Source organism: Leucopleurus acutus (genome assembly GCF_964270905.1).
Source record: "Leucopleurus acutus genome assembly, chromosome: 14".
NCBI lineage: Eukaryota > Metazoa > Chordata > Mammalia > Artiodactyla > Delphinidae > Leucopleurus > Leucopleurus acutus.
In genome coordinates, this window is record NC_139156.1 from 7,316,973 (window position 1) to 7,333,384 (window position 16,412).

Here is a 16,412-nt window from a genome sequence, read left to right on the forward strand (position 1 = left end):
ATAAGAGAACCAGCGATTGCTCCCCCATCCAGGACGCTGCTCTCAGGGCGGCAAAGCACCGTCTCCTCTTCCGAGAGGAGACAGTGACCCAGCAGTGCCAGCACGGGTGGCTTTTCCTTTGGTGTCGGCCACACACTCACGAGGATGGTCTCCCACTGCGATGCCCTGGCGTCCGGTACCATTAATGAGCTAATTGTTAAATGAATCTCTGCGCAGTAACGGAAGAAGGTGGCCGAGGAGGCTGTCTGGGCAGGGCTCTGCGCGCAGGCCTAGCGAGATTGCCCAGCACTTGTGGTGAAGGGCGTGGACCGGGTTTTTCCCCAGGCTGATTGAAACCTCAAGGAAACAAACATGGTAACTCGCTACACACTGCGGGTGTTTTCTAGCAAGATGCTGCCGTGGGGAGCTCTGTCCTCTGACGAGGCCTGATGGCCCGACCGTCTCTGCAGTTACTGTTTAGAAGGGACAGACCGTGTCCTCCCTCCATCTAAGGTGGTGACTGGCTGTGAGAGGCCCATGACACCGAACAGCTGTGGGTCACCTGGGCCCCGGCCCTGTCTGGTCCACATGGCCCAGAGCTGGCCAAAGCTCAGGCCTCTGAGCTCACCCAGCCCCGAGGCCCTGAGGCTCCAGTGCCGCAGCCCTGCCTGGCCAGAGGCCACGCCAGGTTGCTCCTCATAAGGACGGTCCCGGAAGGCACGTGGAGTCCTGGCTTAATCCTTTCAGGGGCAGAGCAGAGGTCAAGGGCCAAGCTGACATCTTCTGGACCAGGTTTCTTATCAGCTGGGCCCCTGGGTGTAGCTGGGTCTTAGGACTTTACAAAGTGAGTGTGTGTCCCCGAGAGTGGCTGGGGGAGGGGCCGTGTACTCAGGGGTCACGTTCCCCCTGTGGGGGCTTTGACTTGCCTGCATGTAGCCTTCCCGTCTCCACGGTTCTGCGGGCTCCAGGGGCGAGCAGCAGACCGGAGGGGCTTGGGGTGGGCCCTGGGCGCGGCTCAGCTTGGGAGGAACGAGTGGAGGGTGGGGGGGCTTTGCTTCTTCCCTGGCGCCACAGGGTTACATTGCATGGCAGTTACCACCACAGCGATGGACCCTTAAGGCCTCAAAATCCAGAGTGACCCCCAAGGGAGAAGGTCCGTCTACCACGAGAGACAGCAACCGATGGTTCTTGACTTATGATTTATGAATTCCCAGCTGAGCATCTGTAATTGGTAGGCAAGCCAGTGCTGGGGTCAGAAGGGGCACCTGGAGACCTGCCTCAGCCTCCTGAGGTGAGAGCACCTGTCTGTCATCACAGTGGGTGGGTCCCAGGGCCGGGCAGGTGGCATCTGTCGCTCTGTCAGTGTCAGGCGGGTGCAGTTTGATCCCCAGGGAGATGTAGGAGTGGCATGTGATCGTCCGCGGTGAGCCCTGGGGTTGAGGCTGAGCCGCTGAGGTGAGACGGACCTGGCCCACCACGTGGTCACTCTGTGACCTTGGATGAGCTGCTCTCACCGCACAGTCTCTGCTTCCTCGTTGGCAGTACAGCAACAGCTCTCAAGGAGTTTGTCTAACACAGGGTTTGAATAAGTGCAAGAGAAGCACCCAGCGCAGCAGCCCTTCTAAACAGGCGAGAACCCACGGGACTGGCTTCACCTCTTCGTCCTGGTGCCCCGTGGACAGTGTCCTCATACCTGCTTGCCGTCTCCCAGCTACCCAAACCTGGGGTTGCCTGCGTGGGCGGGTTTGGGGTGTGTAGGTGATTGTATTGATGCAATGAAAGATTGCAAGTCAATTAAGGAGAAATGTCTGAGGGCAGCGGAGCCAGCTGCGTGACCTACTACTTTACATACAGCCTGAGGCTGGTCTCGGGTGTTTCCCAGCTCCCAGGCACGTCCCTGTTCATTCTGGTCTGGTTACTGTGGTGGAGGGACCCCTGGGCTGCAGAGAGCTGTTTTAATCTGCAGGTGACGCTGACCCAGAATCTCAGGGTTCCTGGCTCGTAAGCTGGGACCAGAGTGGAGCCGCCACCACGGGGGAAGGGCAGGCCCTGGACGCCCACCTCATGGCCAGTCTCCGCCTCCTGCTGTGGCGCTGGTGGCCAGTGGCTGGGGGTAAAGGTGGGCCCTGACCAAGGAGCAGTGGGTGAGCTTGGCTGGCTGAGCCCTATCTTCGGGTCAGTGCCCTTGAGGAACACTGAGACGCACAACGTTGAGGATCCTGTCAGTGAGTGGCCTGGGAGCCCCCTTTTGCCCTTGAGAAGTTCATGGCCTATTAGCTGTGGTCTAGGGCGAGGGCCTGAGGCTCCTCTCTTGGACAGGCTCAGAGGAGCTGCCATAAGGAAGGAGGGCCTGGGGAAGGCACAGGCCACTGGGGTGCCTTCTGACTCCTGGCAGTCCCGGTGGAGACAGGGCAGTCCCGTAAGAGAATGAGTGCCAGGGGATTCTATCGGAGCTGTTTGTTGGAAAGGAGGTGCAGAGCATGTGTGCTCCCGGCCAGAAGGGGCAGCCATGGTTGTCCCCCGCCCCAGGCATAAGCTACCGGTCACTTGCCCCTCCAGGGACTGTCCCCCTGTGTTGAGAAGCATGCAGAGGTGTGGCCTCACCTGGACGGGAAGCCAGTGGGTCCTCACACCTGGGGATCTGCTGTTCCCCAAGCCCAGAGCCTCCAGCCCTTGCACCCAGGCCACGTCCCTTTATCCCTCCTCCGGTTCTGCAGGGCCACCCATGTGAGGCTGGGCCTTTGAGGGAGAGCAGACCATATATCACGTTTCCCCCGAAGCAGAAGCAGGGCCGAGCGTCCTCAGCTGCTTTGAAATGTGTTCCTTGGCGGTGTATTTGCTTTTCGGTGACGCCCTGCATGTTTCTTTCTGGCCCGGTCAGTTGGGAGGGAAAGAACCTGGCCTGAGTGGGTGCTGTTTGCCCTGCCCCCAGTGGGAAGCACCAGCTTTCCAGACAACATCAGGCGCTTCTTCAGGGCAGAGGGGTTCACCAGGAACACAAGAGGCTCCCTTGGGACTCGGGAGGGTGAAGGAGCCCAAACACTGACGACCAGGAGCCACCCTGGAAATGGCGCATCCGCGCGGCACAGGGGGCGCGTGGGCTCCAGGCAAGCCCGCCCGGCCAGCGTGCAGGTGTCTAAGAGAATGGGTTTAATCAAGAGATAAAGGGTTCTGGTTTTGTTTTTAAGCTCTGCTGGGCAAAGGAAAAGTATCGCTCACTTATCTCTGTTCCGGTTCCCCGGTGTGGTACGGACCCTGCACCGTTCAGGCTGCCGGGACAGTTTCCCTGGGCAGCTCTAAGGAGTCAGTTAAAGTACAACAAATGCTTGTCTTTCTGGAGGTACAGAAGTTATACTTTTTTTTTTTTTTTTTTTTAACTAGATCATGTGCTTCCCACAAGTCTAGACCTCTGCTTAAAGGACACACCTCACGCGTGCACGCTGGGTTAGCAGTGTTCACCCAGCAAGCCTTGAGTGGGGAGGGGGCAGCGGCCGGGGCTCTTGGGAGCCTGGGAGCCAGCTGCCTGCTCGGCCGGCTCTCTGCCCAGCTCTTACCTGAGCTACATGGCCTGAGAGCATCTCACTTGGAGGCCGTGACTCGTTAAGATCCATGTTGTATTTAGGAAACTAATCTACTTGTCAGGGCGCTCTGTAGCCATCTGTGGACCGAGCCTCCAGCTGCTTCTGCAGAGAACACTAAAATCAGGGCTGAGGAGTGGCTTCAAACCAGCTGCCCCCCCGCCCCTGCCCCCATGGAGCACACCCAGCCTTCCGGGAGCCCCCTTAGCGTGGGTCACCCCCAACAGCCCAGCCCCTGGGTGCTCAGAGGGCCTGGTGAGGCCACATTTCCCCACACTTGTGTTCTTTCTTAATAGCTTTGTTGAGACGTATAACTCAAACGCCGCCTATACCATTCACTCAACGTGCCAGTGTTGTGGTGATTAGCGTATTCACAGCGGAGTAGGGGAGCCCGGCTTCCGAAGACCAAGTAGCATTCAAGTTGCGATAGTCGTAGTGAGGAGAGGGCTGCGTGTGCAGTGACCGCTGGGCCTCCTTCCTACCTGGCTGTAACACTCATCATGGGGGGCCTGTGGGCAGCGCCTGCACAGGAATACTTAAGAGGTAACTTGGGTTCTGCTCCAGACCACCACGATAAAGCAAACGTCGCAAATAAAGCAAGTTATACGAGCTTTTTGGTTTCCAGGTGCGTACACAAGTTCTGTCACACTATACTGTAGTCTGTAAAGTGTGCAACAGTGTTGTCTTCAAAAACAGTGTTCGCACCTTAATTTAAAAATATTCAGGAAATGGTGACAGTAGACTTACTCAACACGGGGTTACCACAAACCTTCAGTTTGTTTTAAAAAAAACAAAACAACAACGCGCTATCTGCAAAGTGCAATGAAACGAGATGTGCCAATAGTTGCTGATAACACACAGTGACGGCACGGCCATCTGCACTTTCGTTAAAAAATATTTCACTCCTTTTTATTCCCCAGTGCTGGTTTTAAGCCAGGTTGTTCTGTCTTCAACCTTTAATCCCGCTGTTTCTCTAGTACTTGACTTGGGGCTAGCGCTCAGTCAGGGTCGAGTGAAAGTTTCCTGCTGGGCAAGGTTCTAGATGGCTGGGTGTGTTGGCACTGCAGAGCTAAGGTTAGCTGGCCTGTGCCCACCCCTCGGGCGCCTCAGGAACCCTGTCACCTTCCCAGGCCTTGGTGCCCTACGTGCGGAGCGAAGAATAGAAAACTTCCTTCCAGAGAGGGAGAAACTGACACGAGACTCCCAGTGACCAGGCCGTATGATTCAGCATCAGATAGGGCTTCTAGGGTGTTCCAGGGGAGAGGAGCTGGGGGTTCATTCAGGAAAGTGAGGAGAGAGCTGTTTCAAAAGGCCACACCAGAATCCTGAAACCACAGTTGCCCAGGCCTTGGAGAAGGGCCCTTGCGAGTGCCGTGGGGAAGCAGCAGCCTAACCCATCACTGGGGGAGGGAGAGCGGGGCTCCAGCCCTGACATAAGGATGCCTGTGACAGTGAATTCATCATTACCGAACTGCCCGCAGCTTGATCCCTGCTCGGGGCACCTACCCTGCACAAGTCCATCCCCTCTGGGATCGCTCACCTTGATCTGTCCTGGCAAGGCCTGGGGCCAGGCCTCGGGGGGTTTCTGCGGCACTGGCGATGGGTCCCTGCTGGTGGAGGACAGGTGGGCTCACCGCCTTGGCCTGGCCTTGCTGGGCACGTCAGCTAGCTATTGCTTTGTGGCTTCCTGGCTTCTAGGCAGCTGAGCTCAGCTGGGACTGGCCTCCCCACCTCAGCTGGGACGGCTGGGCCCCAGCCCCAGGGTCCTTCCTCCCAGTGCCTCCCAGCTCCCAGCTAGTCTCAGGCTCCTGTGTGAATTCGGATGGTGTGACGCTGACCCCGGAGGCCCAGTCTTGGAAGAGGTGCCGCAGCACCTCTGTCACTCTGTGTAGGTCAGACTGAAGTACGAGGCCAGCACATTTCCTGGGGCTGGGGAGGTGGATCCCCCTCTTGGCGGGGGGAGCAGCAGAGTCACATTGGGAAGGGGGCAGGTGTCACAGGCCATCGGGAACAGTGCCAGGTACAGGTGAGGTCTTTGCTGTGAGGGGGTGGGTGCAAACCCAGGCAGCTGCCACAGAGCCGAGCCCCCCTCTGGGGTCCCTCTCCCCTTCCTCTCCAGAAGCCCACCCTTCTCAGCAGAACAGAGGGCTGTCCCGGAGTGACTGAGGAGGTCTGCGGTCTGCTTCTGGCTGCGGGGACCTTGTGTCCTTCCCCTGGGGCCTCCCTATGTCTCCCCGCTTCTTCCCATGCTCACAGTATTGGTGGAATGTGTGGAACATTGACCTTCACCTTCCTTTACCCATTCCAAGAGGAGGTTGAGCGCACTTAATTAAGCTTGGCCAGCAGATGTCAGCTAGCCTTGCAGGGCAGCCCTCAGGGCATTGTGGTCAACAGGGACTCTGAGGCCAAGAGTGCTGGGATCAATTAGTGATGCCTGCCATGAGCACAGAAGAAGAGTGGTTGTGTATCTGCATCCGTCGTCCAGGTTTGCTTTACTTCCTCCTCTTCCTCAGCCCTGAACACACCAAGGTTCATCATGGCCATTCAGCTCCAGCCTGCATTGAATTTCAGGATGTTCCAGTTTCACCTGGACTGTATTAGACAAGTTGACTTCCACATCTCGGCCCTGATTGAAACGGACTTCACGCTGATTCTGTTTTAATTTTAATTTAATTTTATTTTTTGGCTGTGCCGCGTGGTTTGTGAGATCTTAGTTCCCTGACCAGGGATTGAACCTGGGCCCCCGACAGTGAAAGTGCGGAGTCCTAACCACTGGACCGCCGGGGTATTCCCTCATGTTCCAGATTTGAAGTACCTTTTGAGGAGAGCTGTTTCTTCCATAAGCCAGATTCCCTGTGTGTTTAGAGGTCCCTGAGGGAGCATCCACGTCTGGTTCCTCTTTGGGTCCCTAGAACCAGGCCAGGCTCTCACATGTCAGAGCTTGGAGGTAAGGAATTGGGAAGGAATGAGGATGGGGTCTCAGGGTCCACTTGGAGAGGGCAGCCTCGGCCTACACAGCTGACGAGCAACTGGAAGCCCGTGGGCCGACGTCCGCTTCAGTAACTGCCCTTTACTTCCGCCCTGGCCAGGAAGCACGCTGTGATTCTATCAGGTCCTAAAGCCAGAAACTGCTCTGGGTCCTCAGCCTCCGGGCTGGAGGTACACTGTTCCTTGGTTATCACCTCCATCCCGAGACGTTTCTGCCCAAGATCCTGGGCCAGCAAGAAAAGGCTCAGTCCCCCTCGGGCCAGGCAGGGCACAGGCAGGAGGACACCTCCTGGAGCGGGGAGCTATTGGGTGCAAAACAAGACGTGAAAAGCGAGGCAACCTGAGAAAAATCGGGTTCTCTGCTGTGCGGGGGGAGCATATCTGCACTTGACCGAGTTTTCAAAACCAAACTGTGGCCTGGCCACATCCCAGATTGGCCCGGAGGTGTGGGAGGGAAGTGGACGCAGCTCTCTCGGCCTGGGAGAGCTGCCCAGGGGCACCGGAGAGAGGAGAGAGTTTGTCAAATGAAAAGGCAGATAGCAGTGTGGGAACAAAGATGAGATTTCCAACGGTAATTGCATTTTTTTTTTTAACCTTAAAATAGTGCCACACTTAGCACACATTTTTTTAAAAATATCTTTATTGGAGTTTAATTGCTTTACAATGGTGTGTTAGTTTCTGCTGTATAACAAAGCCAATCAGCTATACATATACATATGTCCCCATATCCCCTCCCTCTTGCGTCTCCCTCCCACCCTCCCTATCCCACCCCTCTAGGTGGTCACAGAGCACCGAGCTGATCTCCCCGTGCTATGCAGCTGCTTCCCACTAGCTATCTGTTTTACGTTTGGTAGTGTATATATGTCCATGCCACTCTCTCACTTCGTCCCAGCTTCCTCTCCCCCCGCCCCCCGCCCCCCGTGTCCTCACGTCCGTTCTCTACATCTGCCTCTTTACTCCTGCCCTGCCACTAGGTTCATCAGTACTGTTTTTTTAAGATTCCACATGTGTGTGAGCAGCACACATCTTAGTGCGAATCACTGCCTTGCGGCCGCTCTCTAGACCACCCATTCCCCTTCACCTGCTCACATCGTCCCTCCTGTGAAAGGCGAGGGGAGCTGCTGTGGGGTGGGCACCTCCCCGGGGTGTCTGGGACAGTCATTGCCTTCCCTCACTTTGCAGAACTGCTTTCTGAATCAACTCCAGCCAACTGCAGAACATTTGTTGTTGACAGTTTAGAGCAGTTTTTACAACATGGATAAACATGTTTGCAAAGCATGGGCGATGTCTCACCCCACCATGAGGCTCCGCAGCCTCCTTTCCCAGGCGGGATTCTGCCACCGCAGGCCCTGGGTGGTTGGGTAGACCCCTCAACACAGCCACGTTTCCGAGTTGAAAGCCGAGTCTCAGACAGGGGCTCATTTATGTCCCAAGGTCAGCATCTGGTTCCCGGTTTGGCCCCAGTCACGAGTTGCAGCTCTAGGTCATGGAAATGCAAGCCTGTGAAATATGCCGCTTATCGGACCCTAGATCTGGTTCTGTGTCTGGCCTTCTGTGGATCAGACTGCTGAGCCCAGCCAGTAAGGGTTGAGCTGTGCTGCTTTGCAGGAAGTGGCCTTTTAATTGGGGGAGCAGCTGCATTTGAGGGGAAGCTGTTCTTTGGGTGGCAGGAGACACGAGCAGACCCTTGGGAAGTGGTTCAGGCTAGAGGGCTGCCGCTGCGGGCCTGGTGTGTCCTTCCCTGCCCACTCCGGACCACACCGGGCCTTGTGTGGCTGCGTCTCCTTCTCCCCGCGTGGCCGCCTGCACGTGAGGATGGGAGCTGTGCACGCTGCCTTCCAGGCCACCGCGCTGGTCCTGGGAGCTGAGAATCCGTTTGATTGATTGCGTCCAGAGCCTCGTGCTAAGTGTGCAGGGCAGTTCGCCGTTTGTCTCGGGTCTTCCTAAGGCCCGCACGGGTCTCCCATCTGTGGACCTTTCCAGGTACTTGTTCTGGCGTCAGCTGTCCAGACGACTGGTGCCGCCCAGAGGATCCCGGCAGCTGCCTTTGGGCAGCAGTGAAGATCTTTGGGTGGACTTGGGCTGTGTGGTGGGAGGTCCTTTTCCCTCAGTGGTCCCAGCCCCACGTGTGTGTCCTTTGGGGGCCTCAAGGGGTCCCGCTGTACTTGGTCAGCCCCAGTCAGGTGAGCAAGGAGGTGACCCTGCACAGGTGTGGCCACCCGTACATGTGACCGTCATCCCGTTAGCGCAGCCAGCCTAGCATGGGGGTTTAGAGGCTGCTGTGGTGTTGGGATGCTTCATAAAATCTGGTCCATTGTTAAAAGAGGGCTCTCTGGGGACTTCCCTGGCGGTCCAGTAGTTAAGACTTTGCCTTCCAATGCGCAGGGGGTGCCGGTTCGATCCCTGGTCAGCGAGCTAAGATCCCACATGTCTCGTGGCCAAAAACCCAGAACATAAAAACAGAAGCAATATTGTAACACATTCAATAAAGACTTCAAAAATGGTCCACATCAAAAAAATCTTAAAAACAAAAACCCACAAAAAACCAAAGAGGCCTTTCTGCCTGCTGGGTCAGACACAGTTGTTGCAGCCACTTCCCCTTGGCGTAAAACTGCTCAGTAACTGAAATCTGAAAGCAGCAAAATCATGTCCCTGAGACAGTTCGGTTCTTGAGTTGCAAGCAACGGAAACCGACTCAGACCTTAGAAAATGACGCATGGTTCTGTAGGAAGGATGTCAGCTGAACTCACACGGTGTCCAGAAAGGCCAGAAAATGGGTCTCAGAAACACCACAGGGCAGCTTTGCGTGGCAGGAGTACGTCATCCCTTTTAGCCAACAGCGGCCCTTTCAGCCTGTGTCGCCTAGGGAAGGAGCAGTTCCAAGAAGAAATCTGGTGCTGTTATCCAGATAAGGTGGCATCAAGGCTGGATGGCCAAAAAGTTACCGAAGTCCTCCCTGGGGCCCACCCCTTTCCACCTTGGAATTCATGAGGCCTTTGCACTTGGCATTCACCGGACCGCTGGCCACTCTTAACAAAACTCCGGCATCTCAGCCCGGCGTCGTCTTTGTTTTCCACTGAGTGTGTCTAATTGCACAATTATTTGTGTGCAGCTGCAGCTCTAAGCAATACCAGGTCCGGGGCAGACGTCAGAGCTGGCCTGGAGCTGGGGCTCTGCGTCCCTGCTTGTGCCAAAGGGAGCCTGAAACCAGCAAGTAATTGACACCAGGGGAGTCGGCTGAGCTCTCTGCCCTGCAAAGTTAATGCTGGACAAGTTGTTGAAAGCAGTGCACTGGCACACTTTCCTAGGTGTGTCTAGTTGCAGCTGGAATTATTCTGAAATGGATAGACCGAGTTCATCAACGGAAAGGGGACTGTAGAAAGGGAACGGTCATTTTGACTACAGGGCCACCAGGACCCTCTGGCCCTCATTGGCAGGTGTTTCCTCGGACTCTGCGGGGTCCCTGGTGCTGTTTGAGGCAGTTCTCCTTGTTCCCTTAGCTGGTCTCCTTGACTGTAAAATGGGAATGAGATCAGCGTTGTGTGATTCTTACCAGGCTTGGAGTTTGTGGGGCTTGTTTCTTGGGGTCCTAGCAGTGTCTAGTAGTTGGCAGCCTCGCTTTCGATCACAGCCTCGTTTTGCATGACTTCTCATTAAACGTTGTGCCTTGCTTTTTTCCCTTAAATTCCCTTGACCGTAGAGGAAATAGGGCTTCTCCCTCCAGCCTGAGAGCCAGAGCCAGACCCTGAGTTGGTACCCCATTTTCCATAGTCTCTGAAAGGGTCATTTGCCATCTTAATACCTACAGCTCTTAATCCATAACGTGTCAATTCTGTTCTAATACACTAAAATGTTTTCAAATTGTTAGAAGCACTGAAGGATGTTGATTAACGTGAGGTGAGATAAAAAGTCGAATTGCAACTTCATCTTCCCAGCATTTCCTGGGGTCTTCTGGGTACCTCTGTCCCCGACTCCAGCAAGACTGTAGAGACAGAGGGTGCTGGGCACGGTGGCTTGAAAGTAATTGGATTCCAAGGTGTGCAGGTGGCTGAGCCCCTTCTGGAACTGAAGGAGCATGTATATACGGTATGGCTTCTTTCTTTGTAGAAGCAGACCTCGGCAGTGACCTGGCTAAGCTGTCTCTCATCCTCAGGGCTGGGGGTCTCACGTGGTCCCCGTAAAGCCCGGTCCTCAGCAGCCCCACACTATAGTCCCTGCACCTCATGCAAAACACCTGTGAATCTCGCCCACTCCCACCACCCACCGAGCTGTCCCCACTCAGCATCCTTCCCCAGCCTGAGCACCTCTGAGCAGCGTGATACCCGTTGTTTCTCCATCTCCTGCCTTACCATAAAGAGCTTGCAGCCGGTATCCAAGCTCAGGCCTCAGGAACCTTGGCGTCTTGTGGACCAGCCTCAGCTGCATTCTGCATGCCCAGCCTGAACGAGGGCAAAGGGTGGGTTTCACCAAAGAGAAAGGCGACCCAAGTCGGGGAGGGAGGCGATCGCTAGGCAACCCGGAGTTTGTTTCCCAGGTAACGGGATGCATGCATTGATGCTGTGGATGGACATGTTGTGGTGACGGCCCCTCAGCCTCTCCAGACGCCTGCCTTGTGCCCACTGTCGTTTTCCCATGTGGTTGCTTTTTAATTAACAACTCGGATTTCCAGTCGTGATCATGAACTTTAGAAACGTTGTCTGATTAACCCTCCTGCCAGCAACCCCCAGGGTGAAGTCGGGGTGTTGTCACCCTGTGGGAGGGGCAGCCCGGGGCAAGTGAGCACATCTGCTCACGGTGTCCCGAGAGGGCAGGCGTAGGAGCTTTAGTGCGTCGACCCCGAGTTGGCACCAGCCGCCCCACCTTCCTGCTGCTTCCTCCGGTGACGTACTTTCCACCTTGTGCCTCCATTTCCTCTTCTCTGAGGGGGACGGTGGTGCTGTCTCAAGGGTGAAGTGAGAAGATGGGACCCGTGCAAAATTACTGCTCCCCCCTTCTCCCTCCGTGGGGTCTCCGGGGCTCCTGTCTGAAGCTGTCAGCCTTGGTCTTTGGGGGAACCTTCTCCTGTGCACACAGCACCTCAGCTCTTGTGGACCTGTCGGGCAAAGCAGGATGCTAGCAGGGCACTCGCCAGCCCCCCAGCAGCCCGCCAGCCTTGGTGCCTGCGCCCCGCCTGCTGTGTGAGTTGAGGGCTGGTGAGGATGCGGGGTAGGGGACCCCTGTTCCCACTCAGGACAGAGAATGTTGAGGTTCAGCTTCACTTGGGGATCCAGGTCCTGAGGCGGCAGTGGGGCTTTGGCTGTCACTCGCGGGCTGGGAGGGCCCATGAGCACTTGCAAGGCCCAGCCTGGGGCCGCCCAGAGGTGGCCTGCCCGCCCCCGGCTGCCCCAGCCTGTTCTACTGAGGCCAGGACAAAAGCCTCTTCTCTGCTCCGCATTCAAAGAGATGCTTGTCCCCCGATGCCGCAGCTGTGGCGTGGGAGCGCGCCGTCTGGGGCGGCAGTCGTGCGGGCATGCGGCACTGAGTGTGGGCTCCAGTGGCACTGTGGCCACAGCACCAGACCGGGGGGCTCCTCTTTCAGCATCTAGCCCAAGCGTGTGGCTGACTGGGTCCCGAGCCCTGGTGGCTGAGGAGGTGCCCCATCCAGTCTCAGGGCTGCCACGTGGGGAGCCCTCCTTGCCAGCCGTTCTGAGCTGGGAGGCAGAGGTCCCGCAGATGAGTGTGCCGGCGGCTCCCGCTTTGGCCTGCAGGAGCGCGCTCAAGCCCAGTGGCCAAGGTGGCCCCAGAGGAGAAGATAAGTAGATTCCATGTGTGGGGAAGGAGACACAACGGGCTGAGCCGGGCCTGGTGCAGTGGCCACGATCAGAGTTTATCTGAACATCTGAAAACCCTCCCGTGCATGGAAAGCTGTCTTCTTGTGACTTGTGCTTTGTGACATCAAACACTTGTGATTTGATGAGAAAACGGGAGGTGCCCTGTCCTGGCCACCTCGGTGCTGCGGTTTCTCCCGAAGCCCAGGGGTGTTTCTCCCGAAGCCCAGGGCGGGGGGGTCATGGTGATTCAACATGGGGGCCAAACTCCAAGGCCTTCCCGTGCGAACTTGAAAGGAATGGTTTAGTGGAGGAGGAATTGCCCTGGGCTGGTGCGTGTGCCGCTCGTGTGCCCCTTGTGACGGGTCCCCACGGCGGAGGGCGGACACTCCTCCCTCGTCTGGGTTGGAGGCGCTGCAGCTGCGCTGGGCTGGAGAGCCAGCACTTAGGCAGCGTGGAGGGAGGCCCACCCCGGCCTTTCCCCACCGAGCTATGGGGTCGAGCATCCTTTGTCTCCATCAGAAGCACCGAGACGTGAGACGGCTCTGGCGGGTCCAGGCTGCCGGCAAACCATGCTTACTCTCTGGTCCTTTGAGAAATTCCATTTGGTCTTTTGAGTCCCCGGCAAGCCGCTTGGCCTCACACGCACACCTTCTCCAGCATCTTGGACTCGCTTCCTCTCCTCACCTGGCCCAGGTGAGAGGGCCCCTGAGCCGTGCCCAGGGCGCCTGTCCCCCCAGGGGTTTCCTCCAGGAAGCTCCCATGGGATGCTGGTGCCTCAGTTGTCCCGTTTCATTTTGCACCCTCTGGTGCCTGTGCGGAAGGGCAGTGGGAACAGGGAGGCACAGCGGAGGGAGGGGCCGAGAGGCGGAGCCTGCTCCAGCCTGGGGAGCCGTGGGCCAGGCCCCGCCTGTGTCCCAAAGGCCTCTGGGCCTTGGTGGTCTAGGGGCACACAGGTGGTGCTGTCCGTGGTGGCAGAGGCAGGTGTGGGCCTGACCGGGTCCCTGGGCCCGAGTTCCATGTGGCGGTAGAGCTTGCGCCGCAGCGCTGCCTGTTAGCTCCATGTGTGCTCGCGGATGGAGGCATCTCAGCTCCTGCGGCGAGGGAGCCGCACAGATGTTGCCGCTCAGTCTCCTTGGCTTGTCCCAGCATCCTCCCCGGAGGGGGAGGCACACGGACGGTGGGGTGCGGTACCTCACTGGGAAGCACGGCCGGTGCGGGAGGCCCGGCCCCTTGCTGCGCTGTGCTGCCCCGCTGTGTGTGGGACGGCCGCTTCCCTAACCCACCCCTCCCGTCCTGTCCCCACCTCCCAGGTATCCGCCCCCAGATCATGAACGGCCCCCTGCACCCGCGCCCCCTGGTGGCGCTGCTCGACGGCAGAGACTGCACCGTGGAGATGCCCATCCTGAAGGACCTGGCCACCGTGGCCTTCTGTGACGCACAGTCCACTCAGGAGATCCACGAGAAGGTGGGTCCCCTCCTCACCCCGCCCGCCGGTCTGGTCCCCCAGGTCGGGTGGCAGCAGCTGGCATTCCACGAGCAAGTGCTTGGTGCCGCTGCTGCCCTGATGGCCCCCCGCCTTTCCACCCTCAGGTCCCCGCTCGCCAGCCCCTATCACCTCCGTGGGCCTCCCTGACCACGCCTCCACTCCCCCCACTCCCCTGGCGTCACCGAGCAGGCCCCCGAGCACAGCCGGGGTGCCCTCGCCTGCGGGAAGCTGTCAACACCCAGGCCGCGTCCTAGCTGGCTCTTTTCCCGCTGGAATCCTCTGTTGCATGTTCAAGGGCAATGGGGGCCTCCAACCTGTGCTCTGCTCACCCCGTCACAGGTTTTAAATGAGGCTGTCGGCGCCATGATGTACCACACCATCACCCTCACCAGGGAGGACCTGGAGAAGTTCAAGGCCCTGAGAGTGATCGTGCGGATAGGCAGCGGCTACGACAACGTCGACATCAAGGCTGCAGGCGAGCTCGGTACGTGCCTGGCGGGTGCCCGTGAGTGCCCAGTAAGTGCGTGCTGGGGCAGAGACAGCAGAGCACACAGTGCCTGCTTCCAGCTGGAGGAAGGGGGTTGGTTTCAAAGGGAACCTAGCCAGGCACGCCTCCGAATACACAGGTAGAAGCGTCCTGCTGGGCTCAGAGGCCTCACCTTGGGACCTGCGGGGCTGGGCCGGGCTGTGTCGCTTGGGAAGGATGCTGAGCCAGACCAGCCCCAGGCCCTTCCCTGCAGAGGGGACGGTGAGTTGCCACACCTCTGTGTCGATCGGCCAGGACCCATCAACCTGGAATGAACTTGTGCTGGGTGCACAGCTCAGGGTTTCTGGGTCTCCTCCAATCCTGGGATGGTGCTGTCTCCCCAAGGGCTGCTGTCCACACAGGAACCTTCCTAGGTCAGGGCCAGTGCAGGTGGACCACTGCACAGCCCCTCCTGCCCATCCCTTGCCATTAGGGGTTTCCAGAGAAGAGCAGAGGCAGCAGATGGACACCCAAAGGCGGGGCTCCCGGCCACTTTCCAGACCCCGGGCCGCAGGCGCCCTGAGGCGGGGGGGCTTGGCGTGGCGGCCTCCCTGTCCCGGCACCTGGCGTGGGCTCTGAGTGTGTGGAGCGTTTGCAGAGGCTCAAGGGGCCACGTTTTGACAGCAGGAGTCCCCAGGCTGCCCTGCTGTCTTTGGAGGGGCCAGAAGGGTCCTTCTAGACTAGCCCCTCTCTGGTGACTGTCCTGCTGTTTTTGAAACATGCCGGCCCTGCAGCCAGTGTGTGGGGCTGTGATCTGCCTGGTGCCCTGCAGCCCTGAGGCTGAGAAGGGGTACCTCAAAATGGTCAGGAACCCAGGCCTTTATGCCCCTGCCTGCTCCCGCCCCAAGCCAGCCTCTCAGCCCCACGGAGCCAGTGCTCCAAAGGCAGGCCCAGTGTATGCAGTGCCCTGCCTGGGCAGCTCAGCACCCTACCTGAGTGTGAACACCCGCAAGCATGTGGTGTGACGGTTCCGGCCGCAGCCCAGGGCACCCCAGTGGGCTGCAGCCTTCCCCCCACCCCTTGAGGTCCCAGCCTGGGGGCTTGAGTGAGGGCTGCGGATTTGTTTTAGCAGTTAGTTCCCCTGCTTGCATCGGGGCTGCACCCAGTTCCTGAACCACGGGGTAAGTCCTGTGGGTGCGCGTGGCGGCGGGCGGGGGGCGGGGGCAGGCCTCAGGGGGCCTGTTCTGAGTGGCGCTGGGTCTGGTCTGATTCTTCGTGATGGTGCCGGGCTGCTCTGCAGAGCGGCGGGTGGCCTGGGAGTTGTGGCACGGCGGGTTGGGCTCGCCTCCCAGGTGAAGCCCACGGATAAGGCAGGAGGTGGTCATTGCCCCGCAGGTGCTGTTCTAACCCTCCCCTGTCCCCAGTGAGGTGCTGTGCAGTGGTGGTTCAGAAGATTGATCCTGGTTTTTCTGGGTCACCCCTGGCTGGTCTCCATCGTCTCACCCCCTTCCTTGGGGGGGGGTCGCTTGACCCTGTACAAGAGGAGAAGGGGTTATGACAGCGGTGGCTTCCCACGTGCACCCCAAGCCTTTGCTTCCAGCCTCAGCGTCACTCTGAGCCCCTCTCTGTCGCCACGGAGAACCTTGGGAGGATGCGAGTCTTCAGAAGCGTGTCTACTGTAAACTCAAATTCTCCAGTTTTCCCTGGCACTGAGAGGAATGTTTTTGTTTGGAAACAAATGTTCTTTGTGCTCTTGATAGAGCTGAAATCTCAAGTTCGAGCGGTGACAGAGAATGTGGCTCGACACCCCGGGGGGCTCGCGATCCTTTCCCTTCACCTACCTCCCGTCTCTGCAGCATCTGCCCCTCGTGACACCGCCACCCGCAATGTGTGTGACATTGGGCTTCCTTGCCAGGACCCGGCCACCTCTCTTGGGGGGCCAGGGAAGGGGGGATGCGGGGGGAGATGGGATTGGAGGTGCCCGCGAGGGAACGTCCCATCTCTGCAGTTGTAGAAGCTGCCTCGCGGGCAGACTCGGGACCCGGGTGGGGCGGCCGTGTCCCCAGAGTCCCCCCACAGAGGCCCGCCGGGGGCCTGCGATGTTG

At 58.4% G+C, this 16,412-nt stretch overlaps 1 protein-coding gene across 1 annotated transcript in view; it reads left to right on the forward strand.

The window, feature by feature from the left end:
* The window catches only part of CTBP2 (C-terminal binding protein 2), a 39,288-nt gene that overhangs the window by 11,464 nt on the left and 11,412 nt on the right, over positions 1-16,412 (forward strand). The window contains exons 2-3 of the mRNA XM_082855065.1: positions 13,666-13,820; positions 14,181-14,325. Of these exons, the coding sequence (XP_082711191.1) occupies positions 13,666-13,820; positions 14,181-14,325 (300 nt within the window). The remainder of the gene's footprint in view (positions 1-13,665; positions 13,821-14,180; positions 14,326-16,412) is intronic.